Source organism: Pezoporus flaviventris, unplaced genomic scaffold, assembly GCF_033815535.1.
Source record: "Pezoporus flaviventris isolate CSIRO_AGI_PZ_B2104156 unplaced genomic scaffold, CSIRO_AGI_Pfla_v1 ptg000066l, whole genome shotgun sequence".
Lineage (NCBI taxonomy): Eukaryota > Metazoa > Chordata > Aves > Psittaciformes > Psittacidae > Pezoporus > Pezoporus flaviventris.
The window spans coordinates 7,930,917-7,952,019 of record NW_026892614.1 but is presented as its reverse complement, the minus strand read 5'-3'; the positions used below and the strand labels follow the sequence as shown (position 1 = coordinate 7,952,019).

General features: G+C 40.7%; 1 protein-coding gene across 6 annotated transcripts in view; it reads right to left on the bottom strand.

Annotated features, from left to right (window-relative positions):
* Positions 1-19,652, bottom strand: part of AKT3 (AKT serine/threonine kinase 3) — a 148,472-nt gene extending 128,820 nt beyond the window's left edge. For 3 of the 6 annotated variants that reach the window (XM_061471147.1, XM_061471150.1, XM_061471153.1), the window contains exons 1-2: positions 19,205-19,602; positions 6,575-6,729 (exon numbers count right to left, since the gene is read on the bottom strand). In XM_061471147.1, the coding sequence (XP_061327131.1) occupies positions 6,575-6,620 (46 nt within the window). In that variant the 5' untranslated portion in view covers positions 6,621-6,729; positions 19,205-19,602. Of the gene's footprint in view, positions 1-6,574; positions 6,730-18,763; positions 18,879-19,204 lie in introns of those variants that run through there. The other 3 variants (XM_061471148.1, XM_061471149.1, XM_061471152.1) reach the window with 3 other exon arrangements.
* Between the last annotated feature and the right edge of the window lie 1,451 nt (positions 19,653-21,103).

The following is a 21,103-nucleotide window of genomic DNA, read 5'->3' as shown; positions in this document are numbered from 1 at the left end:
GGCTTTGAAATAAAAGAAAGCACAAAGACTTGGGACATTTGCTGAACTGGCATGAAGGTATATTGAGGGTAGATGATTTTTTAATGAGATATCAAAAGCCCTGGTACTGCAAGCAAGTTATCCTTACACTAATATCATTTTCAATGTGAAAGTGACATAAGCATAAATTAATTTAAGTTTAATCAATGGATTGCAGTATGCCAAAGGTAGTACACAGTGTGACTATTTAAGCTTTAAATAAAAATAAAAAGCAAATTTTATTTAATAGAAAACACGTATCTGGGAAACAGTTCCTCAAAACTGCTCCCCAACAGCAAACTTTTGACATCTGCTGGTCATGCAGTATGTCAAAAAAAATTGCATCTGCCAGGCCATAAGGATTATGAGCGAGAAAGGGACAATGAATTGTTAACACCTTGCTTCCCTAATCCCTGCAACACAGAATGGTAACCATGCTTCTTTAGAAGCATTGCCCTAATGGGTAACAAAGTGGTACGAATAAGAGAAGCCAGCATGAACGGGGAAACCCTTCAGAACCTGAGCAATCAGCCAGCATTCATTATATAGGAAATGGAAAGGAGATAGAAGCATATGTAACATCAGATTATTCAGAACACTCAAGAAACCCAATTGCCTAGGTGTTCTCCTATGTAACAAACAACTTTTTGTCAGGAATAGTAAAAGCATTTTTCTACCACAAAAGTCAGGACACCTGAAAGCCCAAGGCCCAGGGTGATAAGTACCAGGAACAGGCCTTACAAGCCACTGAAAGAATGATATTAAACAGGAATGATGTTTAGATATTAGATAGCTTGTACTGTCATTTTTTCTCTTTGATCATCATGGAGCTGCCTCTTTTAAATTCACATATTTTACTGGAACTTAACAGTAATTCACATTTCCTGTTAGATAGAATTAGAGTAGAAAGATTACAATAAGAAAGGTTTATTTAGTTTCAAGTGGTTCATCAATGAAAACTTTACCTTAAATTACTATTTGCTAAGACAATTAGAAAAAAATAGTTTACATTTCTTCTATTTTATGTAGCAGATGTTCCGAGACAGTCTATTTAAATTTGTCTGCCTTTGAGGTGTGTTAAACTACTCAAATAATTCAGACAATCTGCAAACAAGATTTCTGACAGGTTGTGAATAACACTCAATTAGTTCCATAACTTATGAGATTAATTTTTCAATCAAGGCATTCCTGTCCCCACCAAAAAAAGGAAAAAAACCCACAAACACGTGAACTCAGTCTCCAGTGTGCATTTCCAAAATTAACATCTGTTTGGTCTCAGTTCAACTCTAAAGCCCAATGTCCATTAAATACTTGGTTCTTTTTCTGGATGGGGGGAGAGGGGAAATATATGTTATCCAAAGACTGTAAATAATTTGTATTTTAAACAACAACTGTATTGCTACTTGGAACAACAGATACATTCCACTACCCCATTTATTATTCTTGTTTAGTAGATTTAACAACAATAAATATTTTCCACGTGGTTATTTCTTAAAATCCCATGATACCTGCATCATGTCCTGAACTGCAAAAATGAAAACAGATCAGCAAGCAGTTGAGTGAGTCTCATCACAGTGAGTCAAACAAATTCTATAAACTCTATGAGTTTAGAAACACTGACACTACATCAGGTAATTCAGTTCTGGATACTAAGAAATTATAAAAGGCTGTATTTAGGGGAAAAAAAAAAAGAAAAACTTTGAGTGAAAAATGGTATTACAGTATGTCATTGATACACTGTGTAGAGGACAATCTCATTATAGGAAAGCTTCACATCTGGTTTTTAGCACCATTTCATTACATCAAACTTCTTCTGAAGTTACCATGGTTAAGCCAGAGCAATTTTATACTTCAGTTCCCTCTCTATAAAATTAGCATAGTAGTTCTTCCATACTTCAGGTGAGCGTTGTGAGAAAATGAGGACAGGAAAAATTGTGAGATTATATTAAAGTCACCTCCATAAGCAAGTCGGATACACTGTTTATTTAATATAATTTGGGTAAAAATATATTATGTAAGACATGTAAAGATTGCCATAACAAGTAGCATCATCTAATGCAACACACTAAAATGCAGAAGGCCAAACAGAGGTACAGTAACTGAAGTATGAGGACAGAAGCACTGCCTTAAACGGGCAACATTTTGCCTTGTCTTTAAATAGTGATTTTGCCATCTTGCTCTGCAGTACACATTAGGTATATTCTGCCAGATTTAAAAATAAATAAATAAATAAAATACTCATTCAATTAAAAAGTTAGTTGACATGATAAATCTAGAACTGGGTCCTTTAAAATTTACCATCTGTGTCAATTTTTCCTTGGTCCCAAATGATCCTTTAATAGCATGGTAACAAAGATTCTTAAAGTTTTTCATATGTTTAAACTAATTGAAATCTTGTGCACAGGTTATATATAAAGAAATTAGGTTGCAATTAAGCATAGTTATTACTAATTCTTAAATCTAATAGTTGTGACTATTATAGACCACAGACAAGGTCAACTCTACAACTCAGGAAACTTTAGCTTTAAAGAAAAAAAAAATGCTACCTGAATTATATGCACAAAACCCACTTTTGTAATGACATAGCTCTAATCATACAAAATATGTTCATCCATTTAAAAAAGCAGCTGTTTCCAAACTGATCAATTAAAAACATATCCTTCCTCAGTAAAACATAATTTAGTAAAATCACATTAAGTAAAATTAAAAATACTCTTACAATAATTTAAACAACACTCTGCAAAACATCATGCTTATAAGCAAATCAAAAATGTAAAAGTCATTTCAGCAGCCTTACACTAAGGTACAGTCCTTACACTAAATGCATAAAAGTCAAATATGTGCTTTAACTTCTGCATATCAGCAGCAAGGTTCAGATTATTGTATTCCAGATTTTTAGTCAAGATCACTTCCTTTACACCTGTATGGCATTAGAACGAGAAACACTGGTGTCATCTAAAAAAGAAACTCATAAAGAAAGACAACACATCTCTCTCCTAATATGGCTACAGGAATAACTCGAAAACAGAAAGAAGGAAAAATTATTATCCTCTCTGAAACAAAACACTGAGCCAGTGAACTGCAAGAGCACCCTTGCAGCAGCACAGTGACACAAAGCCATGAGATGCTTGGTTCTTATCACTAGATGTAAGATAGTAAGTCACAGACAACCATACAACCATCCGTACAGTACATTCCTACTCCTCTCTGAGCATCCTGGGCAGAAACCTTGCTCTAAAAGGACCGCTCCACTGGCTCTTCACTTGTACAAGTTCTGATATCTCACAGGGTGTATCTGCATTAGTATTTTAGTTCAGATAAGGAGAGCCCTTTTGCAACCAATCTTCCCATCATCCTAGTTAATGCACTTCCATTTGCTGCCCCACATGAAGCAGCCCCACACTTCACAAACCTGGTTCACAAGATGTACTCCAGGAGCACTGCCAAAGGGCACAGGAGCAAAGAGCAGCCAGTCCAACCTAACATCCACTTCCCTTTGCAAACACCCTGAGTACAGATAGGTATCAGGTCTTCACCCATTATTTCATTCTCTGAATCTGCTCTCACTGGACTACATTACTTGTTCAGGCAGGCCCAGACGCTGTGCTTCAAGGTCTCCTTTCGCCTGGAAGATGAGACCTGACTGCACCTGAGGTTCACTGAGCTTCTCAGCTTTGCTTCCTCTTGGCTTGTGTTTTCTATTGTCCAAAGTTCTCACCTTTCTGCCTATCTCTGCCTGTTTGATCATTCACATATAACAGCTCATTCTTCCTCAGTATCATCTAGTCTCTCACCACATTGAAACTTCTAAAAATTATTCAAAGCCCAAGCATGATCATTCTTAATTAAATAAACTTAATTCTGCACTTTGAGTTCTGGCCAATTTTAAAATAATAATACTTTGATGGGTTCATCATTTAAGCACACAGAAAAACAGAGCATTGAAGCCAACTGTGTAGCATCACATCGGTTCTCCAGTGTTCGACAACAAAGTTAAAAGCTTGCACACAGCCCTCAGCCTTCTATTACTGACATGGATACAGCACTAGTGTTAATAAAGTAAACATTTTCTCAGCGTGTTTCACAGCCATTAAGAATTGTATTGGTGTGCCTTAACACGCCTTGTTTTCCCCAGCCCCTCTCTATCAGAGCCTCATCCAGAAAGATACTCAGCTCAACCTCCAGTACCTTCCTCTCATTCCTACATTCAATTCACTCAACCTGCTCTTGTAACAGCCTATAATCTCAGTCAACTGAATGTAGCTGCTGCCCAGGCTCCTTGTCTCCAGCATGTAGGGTTTACAAGTTTTATTTCAAGTTAAATTCAGCCTGGAGCCTCAGACTGAACACTGCACCACACACATGGCTCAGGGCTGTCCAAAGGACCAAACACTGGGGCTGGAGTTCACTAGGTGTCTGCCTGGAGAACAGATCCCATGCTAAGATGCCTCCAACAGAAACCTCGTTTGTACCTACGAGAACCCTGTGAACTGAGCCAATGAGTATCAACTGGGGATGATCACAGAATTCACCTTAAAACTGTAATAGCATGATAACTTGCAGAAGCAGGGCAGCTTTACCCAATCCCACAATGCTTCTGTATACAGAGAGAGAATATTTAGCTGCAAAAATAAGAAGTGTCTACTGAGCATATTTCAACTTTCAGAATTTAGATTAAGGAAAAAAAAAAAGTGCTTGACAACTTCAATCCTCTTGCTTCCAAGCAAGGTCAGGGTAGAAGGTGCAATTGGATGAAATGTGTAATCACTGAATTAAATGCTTACAAAGTCTTGCCATTGGAAAATAATACTGCACTTTTCCTTTTGTTTTCAGAAATAAACAAAACAAATGCTTTAATCCACCAACAACCAGAATAAGTCAGACACAGAAAAATAAGGGCACTATTAAATCTAATGAGAAAAAAAAAAATCCTACTTAAACCTACACAATTACCTATATCAAGAAGGAAAAAAATCTACATTCAAAGTTAATTAAAATAAGGAAAAACAAATGTCATGAAATGTCTTTACTAAGCAAACAGTTACTAGCAAAGCTGACATCGAAATGCCCACTCAGGAGGCTTTTCTTCAATTAATATATAGTAAAAAAGCATGGAGGAAAACCTTTATTTAAGGTTCAGAATTCCAAATATTCAGTAAGACATTGACTTTCATTGGGCATTGTCCTCTTCTGGACCCCAGTGATTAAAGCATGCATGTCCAATGCTCACTGAGTTGATATCAGGGTGTAGCAAGAATGAGTGTTATTACATAAAGGAACTGATGTCAAGAAAATTATTTGGATCATCCTAATCATTCTAATACATTTTAAAGAAATTTAAAGAAATAATAATAAAAAAAGGAAATCAGATACCCAAACTGAGTAAACAGCAAAAGGATGGGAAGGAAAAACAATGTAATATTTTAAATAGTTCCTGTAATGTAAAATTTGATTTGTTGTTAAGTATATACTCCAAAATAGGAAGCAGGCCTTAAGCTTCACACAGTTTAGCCCATTTTTATCTACAAAACCCTTAATGCATCCTGAAGTACAATTTATGCAGGAATAATAACAGAATAATAAACTTTTTCTCTCATCCTCTTGGCTTCTTTGACATTTAATGTCAATCTGCAATAATGATCTTTGTCTTCACACACTGCTGTTGAAACAAAGCATTTCTTTGTAAATTAAAGGGTAATTTTGTTCCCACTATTCCAGTCTAAATCTCTCTGGGCTAGAATCAAAGAAGCTCATGGCATAAATCACCCTGTAATCCAGATCACCTTCTCTCTGCAAGAGAGATGTTCTTTTGGAAATAATCATGTGAGCAACCACAACCCAAAGCAGAACAGCATGAAGCATGGAAGATTTCATCCAAAGTTCATTACATGATACAAATGCCAGATAGTTCTAGAGGTTTCCCTTTCAAAACTTAACATACAGCAATCTTCCCAAATTTGCAAATCACATGCTGACGCATTATAAAGCAACATCTCAAGAATTCACAGGAATTCAAATGTAACAGAAAATCGTATTTTAGACTGGCTTGTAATAAGGAACACATTCTCTTATTATATGGCATCCATGTCTGCAAAGTAATTAGGTGCATGCCTAGCTTTATGCAAGCATTACGTTGATTTTATGGGGACTGCTTGCATCTGCAATACAAGCTGAGCCACAGAATCTAATTTTGGCACAAAGTATCACATCCACAACAGCTTCCAGGCAACCTTCGATTGTGCACCTCTATTGCTACTTCTTCCAGCTGCCACAACAGCCAACTTAGTCCGATACACAGGTGACAGCAGCAACAACAGCAGGTAATTAATGAGTTCAACTTCCTCTTTACTGTCAGTTACCCCTATAAAGAGAGGTACTGCTAAGGGTTAAGTATTAACCAGACCAAGGCCTTTATGGCCATTAATTCCATATGGTCAGATTAGTTTGCTGCAGAACAGAAGACAAATCAAGAATGCTCATATGTGTAGCCATGGAATGCCATTGAGCACAGCATATGGTATGTCAGAAGAACTTTCCATTAAAAGGTAGAACTTACCCCTCTTCTGAACCCAGCCTTCTTTCACAATGGTAACATCGCTCATGATGGCTCCACTCTGAACCCCCAACTCAAAAGAGTACTTCTTTGAGCTCTCAGCTTGTCTGTTTGGCTTCTCTTCTGCAGCTCTTCTCAATTTCTACTGATGAGTCAGCCTGGAAGGAAATATTAGAGAAAGAATTTAAGTCTTTTCTTTCTTTCTCATTTGACAGCCAACAAAAAAGTCTTTGTTGATGTTTTCCACTGACTGAGCTCATATTAAAAATCTGGCTTTTTTTAATTAACCATATAACAGAATCATGTTTCTAGTCTTACAGCACATTTTCCATTGATATTGTAATACTTAAGCAGAACGTGTTAAATTTTAAGTCATATGCCACTTCCATAAAATGCACACAACAGAATTCTCTCATACTAATGCACAGATGCTGATAAATGAAACAATGCTTGTACTCCATCACAGGTCCAACTCAGACCTGTGTCTCCACAGGAGCTTTAACCATTCCCATATTTGTCAGAATCCATGCAACGGACAAGTGGTTCCTCTAGTATGGCTACACTGATCATGTCAAAAGTGCAAGAAAATGGAAGGTTCTGTAAAGGAACTTAAAACCAAAGCCTTAAGTATTATGGACACAGTTATCCTTGTAACTGCTAAGATCTGCAGTAATCAGTTTACTAGCTATGCAATTAAGTTTTTTAATTGAATTAAATAAAAAAAAAGTAAAGGCTACAGAAATATAATATTCTTCCTAATTCCACTATAAATGCATTATAGCCGATATAAATCCTTAATTTATACAAGTTTTTAAAAGAGAGCATCACGTGTGAATATGTGAACTAAACCACTTCTTACAAGCACAAATTAGCCAAAAAAGCTGATGTTTCATTTATGAAACGGAGAGTTCATTCCAGCAAGACTTTAAGCCAGGCAGTGACAAGAGTGCTCTTTTCCCTACAAAGTTCAGCTTGTGGCAGACAGACGGGAAGTTAGCCCTGAACAGGACAAGCCACTCTCAGAAGCCACAACCCCCTCTTCTGACCACCTCACACCCAGAGTACTTAACAGCTGTGAAGAAGAGATAAATAGCACTACAATCAAGTAGGAAGAGAAGCCAGAGGTAGGAGAGGTTTCCTTTTGCCAGCAGACTGCCTTTCCCCTCCATCCTTCAAAATGAAGAGGAGCATTCAAATAACACTCATCTAGAAACGGGTGGGAAGCGAGGAAAAGGGGTTTCTCTGGTGGTGGAGGAACACCGTTCTATCACCGTACAGACAGAAGCATGTGCGTACACCCTGCTAGCACAGAACAGAAACCTGCACACCAGTTTAGTACTACTGAATGCAGCACATACGTATCCATTTAGAAGACTGACCAACAAATGTAAATGTAATAGAAACAAACAGGACTGTGCTGGAAGCAGTCTGTGCAATGAATGGAGAAAGAACTGGGGAATAAATACTTTTAATCCAGCCAAGTACAGGGTGAAAATTTAGCCATTACACACATGCACATTATTTTTATTATCGTTTGAAAAAACATGTATTTGCAGCACACAGCAGCTAGATGGAAGGCTACCTCTGTACGGATGCTGTGCTGTGCAAAACAAAACTTGGTATGAGTAGTTTTTTCAAGTGGTATGCAACAAAAAATGCAGTACAACCTGATTTTACAGAAACCCTGAAGAGTGTCCATTTTACAGCTTTGCCTTCACCAAACTATTTTTTCAAATACATGCAATAGCTTAGCTGCATAAAACTAAAAACCACAGTGCTAAATTCATTAATACTGCAAAGTTTAAGTAATATTGAATACTTTGTCCCTGAGACACCGCCACAGCACCGGCAGGTATGACCTATGCAGGTGATGCACAGCATCTTGCATTGGCATCATACCCTGGTGGGTCTAAAAGGACACCAGACACCTGTGCATATGCTACTGAGCCCTGCCTTAAGACTTAATATTGTTCAAGCTTTCGTAAGAGTTAAAATGTTAGATACAAGGTTTTGGAAGGATGTGAGTGCTTCATTACTGTTAACTGATCTCACTAGCTGTTTAGACTTTGTCTTATTTAAGTCAGAATAGCAGAAATAACCAGAACATGCATTTCCACATCCTTCACCTTACCAGTGTGAAAGTTATTTTCTGGGTCATACATTATCAGAACCTTTATCTGCACACTTCAAATTAGAGATAAGCAAGTCTATCAGCTGTGAATGGAAACAGACCCCAGCAGATTGACACGACTGAAAGCTGGCTGCAGTCTTGCCATTCTGGATCACCACAGCTCTTAGTACAAACACACAAATCTTTACAAAGCTATAGGTGAGGGTCAGACAGCTGTGACCTAAAAGCAGCTGTTCTGTGAAGGAAGTGTAAGCACATCAGTATCCAAATATCGGACTTAAGTTTGATTTCCCTACAAGACTTTCACTGCATTCTTTAGGAAGTGTTCCCAGGTGGCTTTTTTTATTTCCAACTATAAAGACAAAAGAAGCAATGTAACACATAGTACTTAGCTTGGGCTGGCATATGCTGCAGTATGTTTTAGCCTTTTGGAAAATTTAAGTGCACTAATTTATTCTTATTGGTAGAGACTATGCTGTAAGAAATGAACTTCTGTACTTGGTAGCAATAACCTTGTCTGCTCACATACTGGTCACTAAGACCTTGATTTCAGTAGATGCCCAGTTTTAATGAATGAATTTATGCTTAAAGCTCCCTATTTACCCACTGATTACAAAATCTGATCTGTGACTGATTTTCATATCAGTGTCCTAACAACCTCAGGTGTATGTCTGTAGGACTGCAGCCCACCCATCACTTGTACTACTGTACTGAACTTTGAACAAACTCACCAAAATACAAAAATCAGAAAAATAGGGTGACAAAACTGAATTATCTCCAGTTTAGCTTCACAATATTAAGAGGAACAATTCTAGAATTATCAGCAGTTGTATGGTTATATTGATTGCTCTCTTAATGAGTAATTAAAAGTCAAAATGAATTATACAGGAAACTGAAGGAGATAAAATTGAAACATTAAAAGACTAATGAAAATAAAGGTTATATGTTCACACTACACTTTCAAGAAGCCATTATAAGCATCTGTAGTATTATCCCTTATTAAATTCCTCTGAGGCTTTCTAAAAGCTGTATTCCTTTACCTCGAAAGCCCCTCAGCAATGCTCTGAAAGAGATTTTGGAGAATTACTTCTTATTATGACAAAAATTGACCTTCATAAAAAATAGTCATACAGAAACTTTCTTCCCTAAAGATAAAGCATTGGCTATAGATGTAAAGGAGTTGCTTGCAACATGCAGAACAAGAACTCTCACATGAAAAATAGCATTTCATCTATAGTTCAACCATTTCTAGAAAAGCTAGAGATATGTTTATTCTGCACAGCTGGCATAGAACTTAAATACTTGTTAGCAATCAACTCTGCTCTCCCGAGGTGCTTCAAGATTCAGCAGCTGGTATATAATTTTTACAGTTTCCCTTATTGCTATAATGTGAACCCACAGAAGTACGGAAAAAATGTGTAAGAACTGAATTTGAAGATACTTTGCATTCCAGCTGCTTCCTACAGGGAAAAACTTGATTTTTATATATGTTCCAGGAACAGAAGAACAGGTTGGATTGCCCTTTTCTTTTCCCCCTTGTTATCAAACAGAACTTTGAAGATACTTTTCCAGCAGCGTACAGTGTGTATTCTGCAGACAGTATCAGAAAATCATATATATGTATAATACACACAAGAACCTACTGTCTATATGCTTTATGGTGCAAATGTCAAAATTTACTCCATCACAGCCAGTCATATGAAGAAAACACCTGGGGTTTTCTGGATCTGGTAAAAAGCAGTAACACTCCTTTCTTCTTTGGAAAGCTATTAAGCCACATTTATAGTGTTAGACGAAACAATTCAGCACACTTCAAAAGAGCTGGTATTACACTTCTAAGTTCCTATCTCTAGAGGTTGCAAAGGCATCTTTTTTGAACAAAGATTAAGCAGAAACTATTAGATGCAAAAGAGTTATAGATCCCTCTGCCAAGGCTCACAGTTTTCCCAAGCCATGGTGAAAACTAGCTAGCTCCTTTTCAGTTTTCATCTTGAACTTTAACAGTAACAGAAATACAGAGAAGAACCAGCTCACTTCACAATGAGGGACTGTAAGACCAACCATTATAAGCTGAATAATGGACCATTCGGTAGGAAGATGCCTTTTCCTCGACTTGTATTTTTAAATTAAAGGAGGCTCTCGTGCCCATCACAGCAGTCAGACACCTCCACAGACCCAGTGGATATGGAGAAGCAAAGAAATCCCATCTAAGCAGGACTAAAAACAGTGGTTCAGGTCTACACTTAACAACCACTAGGTGCAAGTGAATAATCATCAAGATTCCTAAGAACAGACAACACCCCCTTGGAATCCGGGCATCCTCCATTTCCCATGTGACAAGAGACAGCTGAGTAAAGAAGACAGTGCCCATAAATTCAGTGTAAATTGTATGATTCAGGTCTCTGTTGTAAGAACTTTCATAAACACAGGCTCCTACTTTCAACAATTTGGGAGCTGAGAAAAAACAGGTAACTCTCACATTTACCAATTCAAGTTATCAGAAAGAATACCAACAGTACCAGTTTCAGTGCTTCCAGAAACTATACCTATAGCTTCTTGTAGAATTATCAACTTAGTAGTTCATCCAACCTTATTCTCTCAATATAAGGGAACCAACCTCTTCCCTTTTTACAAGTAATCATTTGTTTAATAAAATGTTTGGGTAAAAAAAAAAAAAAACAAACCAACAAAAACCCAACAAAACTGCAAGTGAATCTTTGTGATTCACTTTGCCTGACTCACTGAGATTCTTTGGTCCTCAGCGTAAGCAGAGCCAAATCTCATCATCTCCATCTCCTTATTTCTCAGAAAGGTAACTGAAAAATGTTGTGTATGCACACAAAACACATGCTACCAAAAAAAGCAGCTCTCAGTCATCCTCTAGAGGCTTCCATCACACGTTTGCTTCCCTGCTTTGGGGGCTTTTTTTTTTTTTTTGTAGATCAAGCTCTTAAGAGGTTTTCTCAAATCTGAGTTTGAGTCCTCCAAGACAACCAAACAGGCTGCAACTGCCTCCAGTGCCAGCTGCAGTCACAGAGCAAGGAATTCAAAAGACTCTAAACTAAAAACAGAGCTGTCTTTAGAATTGGAAGCTGAGATCCAAGTTTTATTTATATGAAAAATGCATGCATATCCTCTTCCCCTACCCAAGTTGTTATCTGAAGTCTGGTCAAACAATTAGAGGATATATTGCACATCATCAAAATTTACACAAAAGACTACAATGTAGAACAGAGATTGCTACAAAACCCACTAAATCAAGTTAGCCCATCAAGCTAATGGAAGAATCACGTTCAGTTGAATGTTTTATCTAAAAAGTATAGAGTATTCACACAGCCTTTTACGAACTCTCTATTCTGGCTATTCTTGAAATAGAGCAGAATAGATCACGTCCATTTTTACAATCTTAGGAAAGACTGATTCTGACTCATTTCAATACTACCACTCCATAGACTAAGAAAAAGGAACCTTGGAGCAGAAAGCATCTGTCCAACATTACAATCAATTTAAAAAAAAAAACAAAAAAAACAAAACATGAACTGGCTTGACAAGACAAAGGACTCAAAAAAACAGGAATATTAAAAGAGAATAGATCCTAAGTTTGTAAAACAGTAATCTTTATGTATGCACAGGTAAGACACTTAAAGATACCCCTAAATACTAAATAGAAATGTTCATACTTTAGAAATTTTAAAACAAATGCAAAAATTAAAAAAAAATCTCCAAGATAGGCATTGCAAATAATTTTTAAATTGTATTTTGTACTAAAATCCTCAATGTCTTCAAGAATATTGGTATTAAAAGTTTAGTAACAACTTTATTTCTTAACCCTTGACTTGGAATAATGAGGGAAATAATAGGGAAATGGAACTGCCTACACCCTGTGGTAAGAAAAAACAACATACTTCGGAAAAGATAAACAGCTTTTTAAAGCACACTTACGTGTATGCTTTGTGCCTTAATATTTTCAGTGTTCTATTTTCATTTTCAGTATGTCAAAGAGCTGCACATAACTAAAATATGCCTAAATAAGAGACCACAGGCACACTGTATTAATATACATATGAGATGTTTTATTTAGAGTCTGCAAAACTGAAGAAGTTTATCAGGAAAGAAACCATCATTCGTATTTCTTTTCCTATTATAATGACAAAGCAAGTTATTTTAAGGGACAAAGGTATAATTAAAGGTGAACAAAGCCACCCCTGCCTTTGTTTACCAAGGTATAAAGGAAGTTTCTAAATGTAACTAAATTGTTCCTTCAGAATCCCAGGTGAAACATTAACAACCCATTGTTTTGCGTTGTGTTTATTGACAAAAATGCTTCAAATCCTTTTTGTCCCCCTCCCAACCACATAAAACAATAGCTGAAAATCAGACAGAAGCAGAGTGGTAAAACATGTAGAGTATAGGTCTGAAATTTAACCAAAGAATACATTTAAAGTAGAAAAGGTGAAGGGAGGGCTAGAGTTACACATAAAAATTAAAAAAAAAAAAAAAAAAAAAAGAAGTTACTGAGACTATGAACTTGGGAGAGTTATGAGACTTAAAGCAAGTGAAATCAAGGATTAGCTGAGCTGAGTATCACAACTATGATAATGTTATTTCCCTTAATACTTCAAAATACATGTAATAACTTTAGCTGAGAATTACTGTAGAAATACTAATTCTTGCCTTTTCAAGATGAAGTCCCTTTTCCCTTTATTACTAAATTACTAAATTTCTTAAAGTTCAGTAATGACTCAAAACCCAAGCAGAATTAAACCCAAGTTCCATATGTTCAAAACAAACAAAAATTGGCTTTCTATCTCTAGGATAATCCATATAAAAGGAAATCTGGTTTTCAAAAGTTTAAACACCCTAGAAATTCCTATTCATTCTGAAATTAGGGATTTTAATAGGTGTCTTCAAGAGATACAAAATAAAAGTTTCATTAAGTTCTTATATTTAATTATTTGTATAGCAGTAACTTCTCTACAGCACAACATCATATTATGCATAAAACACAAAGCAATGTTGGAGGTAATAAAAAACAGAAGTATGTGAAGTGCTCCAAGTAACAAGAGAAGTAAAGCATGGAGATAAAAATGTGTTCTCAAACTATTAATACCAAAGACAGAAAAAGTTCAATGACATGTCTACCAAGTAGCTTTCTTTTAAACTTATAGTAGGATTTATTTATTATCTGGATATAGAACAAATTAAATTCTGAATTGCCTTGCAACAGTAGGTATGAGCTTTGTGCTTCTTTCCTACAAAGGAGTCAAACATTTCTGCAACTTACTAATTGCCAAATACTGACACTGCGATATATTACTAGAACATGGTCAACTTCTAACCTAAAAGCTTTGGATCTTCTTGTTCACCCTCAACAGGCATTATTGTCATCAACTTGCAGTCTGAATTTCCTTAGCACGGAAGGAATTCTCTACAACCTTAAATGAAGATTGTGTATTTTTCAAAGGTATACTACTGCTTACACACATTTAAAGCTAGATGCAGAGCTCACCAGATGAAGGTCTTCCACAAATGTTACACGAAAACTCAGATTACATGAAACAAGCATGCAACCTTAACTCTCTGCCTCAAAGTATATCAATACAATTAGAAAAAGATACAATTTTTATAAAACTTCCCAAGGCAGGCTGCACCCTCATCTCGAGAAGCACATTAAATCCTTAGGGGACCAAAAAAAAAAAATAATTATGTGGGTTGGCAGAAATTGTTTTGCAAGACTGTGGGACTCAACTGAGAAATACTGTATTAATTCTGTGGTTCTAAATCAGTGTATAAGTAGTTTTTGACTGTTGGGCACTGCTGCCATTCCACACCTACAAAAAGGCAAGACCACTGATCTCAGTGAAGCTGAAGCAAGCACTTCATCTCTGCTCCTACTACAGGAGGCACTTGAATAACTTCAGGACATGGACAACACAGGGAAGTCTGACAAACATGCTGTCAATATATTCAGACATCTATATGAAATGCTCAGGTCACAGTTGCATTTGTAAGGGAATTTAAAAATTACTACTGTTCTTTTGTCAGGATATTACAGTGGAAAAACAAATTACAGAGCAACAACTTGTTCTTAATGCTATTTTTGATCAGGATGACTCACACCTAGACACATAGAAATACATGGAGAAAGAGGACTGGCCAAGATGGACTCAACATATATTTCGATATTTAAGCTAAACATAGCAAGGTTTGACAGAAGTATCATCAAAAAATCAAATAAACATTTAAAGTGACCAGAAGTATGCATCTTCATATACCGAAGCCAAAAATGCTTACCCTCCTTGACAGTAACATTTAATAATACTCAATCGGGGGGGGGGGAGGGGGGGTGTCTGAAGATTTTTCCTTTTTAAGTATTATCTTTGCCACAGCTTTCCACTAGAGCTGAACAAGACCTTTACATAAGAAAAAGACAAAAAGTATCTTTTTGAAACCCATGCCATGCGTCCAAACTACATGAATGCCCATACTTAACACTGATCTAGAGCTGTAGAACAAGGACAAAATGCCAACTAATTGGCTACTACACCCTTGCATTTTCTGCAATCTGTTTCTTAGTATGTATTAGTGATTTGTCTAAATAAGCTTCATTTATAAACTCTTCATATAGGTAGCCCAGAATGTTGTCCATACAGTTAGTCAAAATGAAAATATAAACCAAAACTTTAAAGATTACTTTTTATACCATGTGAAACACTAAAAAGTTAACTTTTACATTCGATGTTTTATTATTTGCCAGTAGGTTTTGGTTTCTCTGACTTAAACATTTCCCTTTTTTAAAAGAAAAAAAAAAAAAAAACAAAAAAACCACAGCACTTTGAATCAGCTTTTCCATTTACTATGTAACTTATCTTTACAAAATAATCTCTTCTACACCACACCAACTTGTTACAAAGAAGAGTAACTACTGCAACACATTTACCAAGGAGACCTTGTGATTCTGGGGAAGTCTCTTCTGGACAAGAGCAAAGATACTGGTGGACAAGAGAGGTTCTCACCGAAAACACACATTTCCTCACAAGCAATGCAGAGCTCCCTGAAGCACAGGCTGCGCTAGGAAGTATCACCTGCACCACCCCCCCCACACCCCCCCCCCAGTATTCTTATTCTTATTAGGCATATCCTAACAGAATGAGAATCTGAGATGACACAGGTTAATCTAATACTCTAGAATGGTTTTAAAGGGCACTTCAGTTGGCAATCCTTTCTTATCAAAACAGTACAAAATTGTGTTGGAAATTTCATACAAATACTGAAAATAAAAGCAATGTTTTAATGTTAAACAAAACTCACGGATGCACACATTTAACTATTCCCCTATTCATGAATTGTTATTGTTGTTTGCAATAGAAGGACTGCACACTTCAAACAGAATGTTTGGTTTATTAGTTGGGAAAAAGAGAACAGAGAGCTTTTGGCATAAAGGCAACACACAAATACAGTTACAGTACAGTGCATTGCTTTTAATACATATAATCTATGCATTATCCATATCAAAATGGAAAAATGGTACAAGAAAGTTTTCACTCAGTGTGTTTCAATGTCTTTCCCCTCTCCAGTGACAATTAAAATTAGAAGCCCAAGCCACAGAAGATGCCAAGGAATACTGGGTCTCTGTCACAAAACTCAAGGAAAGCTTGTCACCACGGCCACCTCCCCCTGTTGCATTAAGGACAAAATGACACTATAACCAAATACAGTTATGAAGAAATAGTTATATCTTTTTTATACTAAGAACAGCACAGAGATTTCAAATGTATTTTAACAGGAATCACTGAAGTAGCGGCATCATTCCTTCCAAAACAATTGGGCATTTAAAAATCATTCAGCAAGAACTGCTTCCTGGGTACAGAAATGATTATTCAACAGGTCTCTTCAAATTGGGAAAATGTGCATGCAGAAAGTGAATGAACACCCAATGAATCAGTGTTAGACAAATTCCAAGTAGTCTGAAGGAACCTTTAGTTACTATACAAACTTCAGACACATGCTTTTTCAAACTGTAGTCAGAAGTCAAGATATGGTTTATGGTAACAACTTACAGTCAGAAGCTTGGGTTATGAACAATAGCAGAATCCTAGTAAGTGGTTTTACATTAAGCTTAAAGGAAAAAAAAACAAAACAACACCAAGACATTTTCCCTTTCACAAAGCATTTCTTACATTGTCAAAATGTCAACATTTTCTAGTGCAAATTAATGCCATTCAATCCTTAAAACTGCACCTACTTCAACTGGGGCAAAGTGCAAACTAGTACTTGTCTGAATTATCAATAGCTTCCTGCAAAACAGCTGCTTTTTCTTAAAAACATCATCTTCCCCCAAAAGAAATGAGGGAGTAAACCACTGAAATACTGCTTTCCATGAACCTCTTTATGAAACTACGGTGACTACTGAATTCATTCAAACCTAGTCAAAGTAAATAGGAATACACTGTAGAATAAACTATCACAACCAAGACAGTCTTGTTAATATTACCTGTGTACACGCACGTACCATGCACTTATATTACATCAGAAAATGTGTTATTCAAATGTTATGTGTAGCCTTCTAGGAAACAGAGATATGTTCTTATCTCTCCAGTTTTTTGTTGGCCCTTACTTGAACTTGACTTACTGGCTGCATCCAAGCAAAATATATCCACATGAACTATAAAGTTAGCAACCCAATCCAATTAAAGATATTGGGGTCAATGTAAACGCTCCTGCCAAAAAGGCACAGAACGAAACAGCCCTACAAACAGAATCTTCTTAAGCAGAGCACTTATTTAAAAGTCAAAATAAACCTTCTTCCCTATCTCATGTACACTCTTTCCACATTCCAGTGCAGAACAGCCAGAACCAGCCTTTACTGAAGCTGGCAGAAACAAGAGATCATGCATAAATGCTACTTGTCAAAAGTGTAGATCTACTGATTTGCATGCCTCTTGCCTTGAGAAATAAAGACCTGTATGCAAAACAGAGGGAACTGTGTTTCCCTATTAGCAAAGCTTTAGGGAAAGCAGAAGAGACTGCTGCATGTTTATCCAGTACTGGAAAAAAAGCTGGCAATGTAAGTATCAGGTCCATCATAACAAAACTCTTGAACAGAGGCCAAGTGAATCAAGTCAGAGATATGTTTTCATAAAAACAATGAGATGATGCAGATATGTACAAGTAGCCAGCCAACTGATTATTAAAGAAAAATATCTAGAATAAAGGACAAGAAATTCTTTATTCTAAATTCTATATTCTCAAATTATTCTTTAAATTCTTTATTCCTTTACAGCTATAAGAAAGTAAGTTTGGGGGAAGGAGTTTGGGGTTTTTTACATACACCCTTGAAATAACACATAATGGGAGAACGCGAACTGGCTATTTCACGCCTCTCAGATTCCCATCCCAAAGTAAACTCATCAGCACAGCTCATGTAAAGCAACCGACCAGCCTACAAGCCTGTCACTGCTCGTTACATCACGACTATTTGCATTGAAACTACGGTATATAACGGTGTGATCCAGTAACTTTTTGCTCAGCGGCGCTGTGCTGACCCGTCGGAGCAGCCCCGCACCACGTGTTCCCAGCATTCCTGACCGTGTCCCTGCACACCGGGGCACCCTAGGGCACCCATGTGCTCCGCCCCGCAGCAGCACCTGCGGACCCCGCACCGCGCCTCGCACCGCGCCTCGCCTCTCGCCAGGGCAGGGCAGGGCAGGCCTCGCCTCGGGGCAGGCCCCGCCGCAGGCCCAGCCCCCGCTCCTCAAGGCAGAGCTGCCGGTAGCCGTTAGCTGCCGGCCGCGCATCAACTTTAACATGTGGGCCGCGGCCTCCATGATGGCCGGGGTGGGCGGGGGGGCCGGTTTGTTTACTTGCAGCCAGAGCCGCCGCCGGCGGCAGCAACAGCAGCAGCAGCGGCGGCGGCGGCAGTAGCAGCATCACTTGAGGGAGGGAGGCGCTGCCATCAGCGGCCCGTCGGCCGTGCTGCTGTTCTTAGCGCAGGGGCGCGGGCGCGGGCACACACACACACACACACACACACACACGCACTCGCTGGCGCACGCACGCACCGAAGTTCCCAGCGGATAACACCGCTCGCAGCACCGCCATCCCGCCCCGCGGACACGCACCGCACACGCTCGGCCGCGGCAGGCTGGGGGGGGGAAGGGGGTACAGGTTGGCGCGCGCCCGGCGGGGAGGGGCCGCCGCGTGGGAACCGACGGCCCCGCGCAGGCAGCGCCCCCGGGCGCGCGCCCTGCCCTGCCCCTGCTCCCCCACCCCCCGCCCCGTTACATAACCGCTCCCCGCCCCGCCCTTCCCCACCTCAGCCCCGCGCCGCCGGCACGGCGACCCCCTCCCACCCCCCCCGGCTCCGGTCCCCTCCCTCCGCTCCCGCCCCGCCGGCAGCGCTAGGCCACGGGCGCCCGCGCCCCCGCCCCGCGCTCCCCGCCGCCCCCGGCCGCGCCGCCGCCCAAGCGCCCCTCCGCCGCCCGGCCCCTCCCGCCCCGTACCTGCAGAGGCGGCGGCGCCGCGGGCGCTGCTGCGGGGCCGGAGGGGCGGCGGCGGCTTCGGGGGGAGAAGGGGAGGGAGGGCGCCGCTGCCTCCTCCCCTGTCCCCCCGCCGTGCTCGGCGGTCCCTGGCGGCCGGTGTCTCCGCGGGGGCGGGAGGAGGCGGCTCCGGCCCCAGGGCGCTGGCGGCGGCGGCCGCTACATGGAGCTGCGCGCCCCGCTACGCAGGGAGGCGCCCGGGCGGGCAGCGCGGCCGCAGCATCGATGCGCGGGGTCAGGAGGGCGGCGGCGGCGGCTCCCCCCAGCGCACTCACCCCGGAGCCGCCCGGGCCCCGCTCTCGGCTCCTCCCGCCGCCTCCGCCGGGCTCGTTATTGACTTTCAGGAAAACTCCCGACGTCACTGGCTCCCCCCGAGTGTCTCCCCCTCCGCGGCGGCGGCGACGGCGGCGGCATCCCCAGCTCTCGCGAGAAGCGCGGCGGGGACGGGGGGGCCGCCAGACAGAGCGGGGGGAGCCAGACAGAGGGGGGCGGCTGAGGTGAGGGTGGGGGAGGAGGGGGGTCGGCGGCTGCAGGCAGGGAGGGAGTGGGGAGGGCGAGGAGAGGCGGCCCGCCCAGCAGGCAGCGGCGGGAGTCGAACGGGGCGGCGTGTCCCGTCCCGCCGCCAAGCCGCGGGTGGGAGCAGAAGGATGGATGCTGGCGGCGGCGGCGGCCGGCACCGCGCCGGGGTCTTATCTTTGGGCTGCCTTCGGGCGGGCGGTGCCTGCCAGGCCGGGAGACGGCCCGCCTGAGACCGGGAGTCACCGCCGGGGGTCCTGCCCCTGGCCGGGGGCCACGGTGACAGAGCTGCCTCCGTCCCTCTCAGGACCAGAAGCGCGGCCACTGGCCCGCTTCCCGCTGCGGCTGGGACGAGCTGCGGCACGTCTGCTGCGCAAACCCGCGCGTTCGGCCCGGGGGTTATGTCTTTTGTTCTCGCTCTCACGCATGTAAACACCCCCCTGCCTCCACGGGGTACCCGAAGCCGTCCACTTGGCTCTGCAAACTCTTCCAAGAATAAAACTACCAGTTACACCGCGGGAAGCTATAAGGCATCCCTCACTGAAGCGTGCAGCCGATGCACCAGCCTCCGTGTTGGTAAACGATCTGCAGACTTCGAGTTATCCCAGTGGGTAAACAAACACCTAGAGAAACCGTATATCACCGTTCATCAGCTCTGAGCTCCCTGACGTTGCCACGAGCAATACAGAAATTTGAAACATCAGTCCTCCTTTTCCCTGAGCCGCTACGGGGCTTCAGAGGGACTTTTTAGAGCATCTAAATAATCATATGAGTTGGCACAGGACTGGAAACTTGCCTCCGGGGGCAGTGAATCCTTTCCCTGCTGCGGCAGGCAACCACACCAATAATCCCATTCATAAATATGCTGAGTTTCCTCTCAGAAGTTTGTTTGCCGCACTGTTCTGGCTAGCAGGCTGCAGCCTAAGCTCGCCATACCCCTAATTCTGAAGAAAAGCAAGACTTATTTATTATTTGATTAACGCATCTTTTTGAAAAAGCAATTAAAAAGGACCTTGCCAAGCGTTACTTCCTTTCCCAGAACTTACTGCTTGGTCTTCCTCTTTCTCAGAAACACTTTACTAAAGTGAGTATCTTATCAACTATCAATATTTACAGAGAGCCATAGTATCAATTATTAAAATACGTTTGTTCACTAATGTCTCCTTTGCTCGTTGTGGCTATACTGCTCCTGAAAAACTAAAGGTGTAGTTCTTGGAACGTGCCTTCTGTTTGCTGCAATTCCTCTGAAAGACCCGGAACCTGAGGCAGGGTGAAATCTGTATGGGCAGTAGCTGATAGACTGCCAATCAACCGTTTGGGTGCCAAATGCTGAGTGTGAAATCTGGG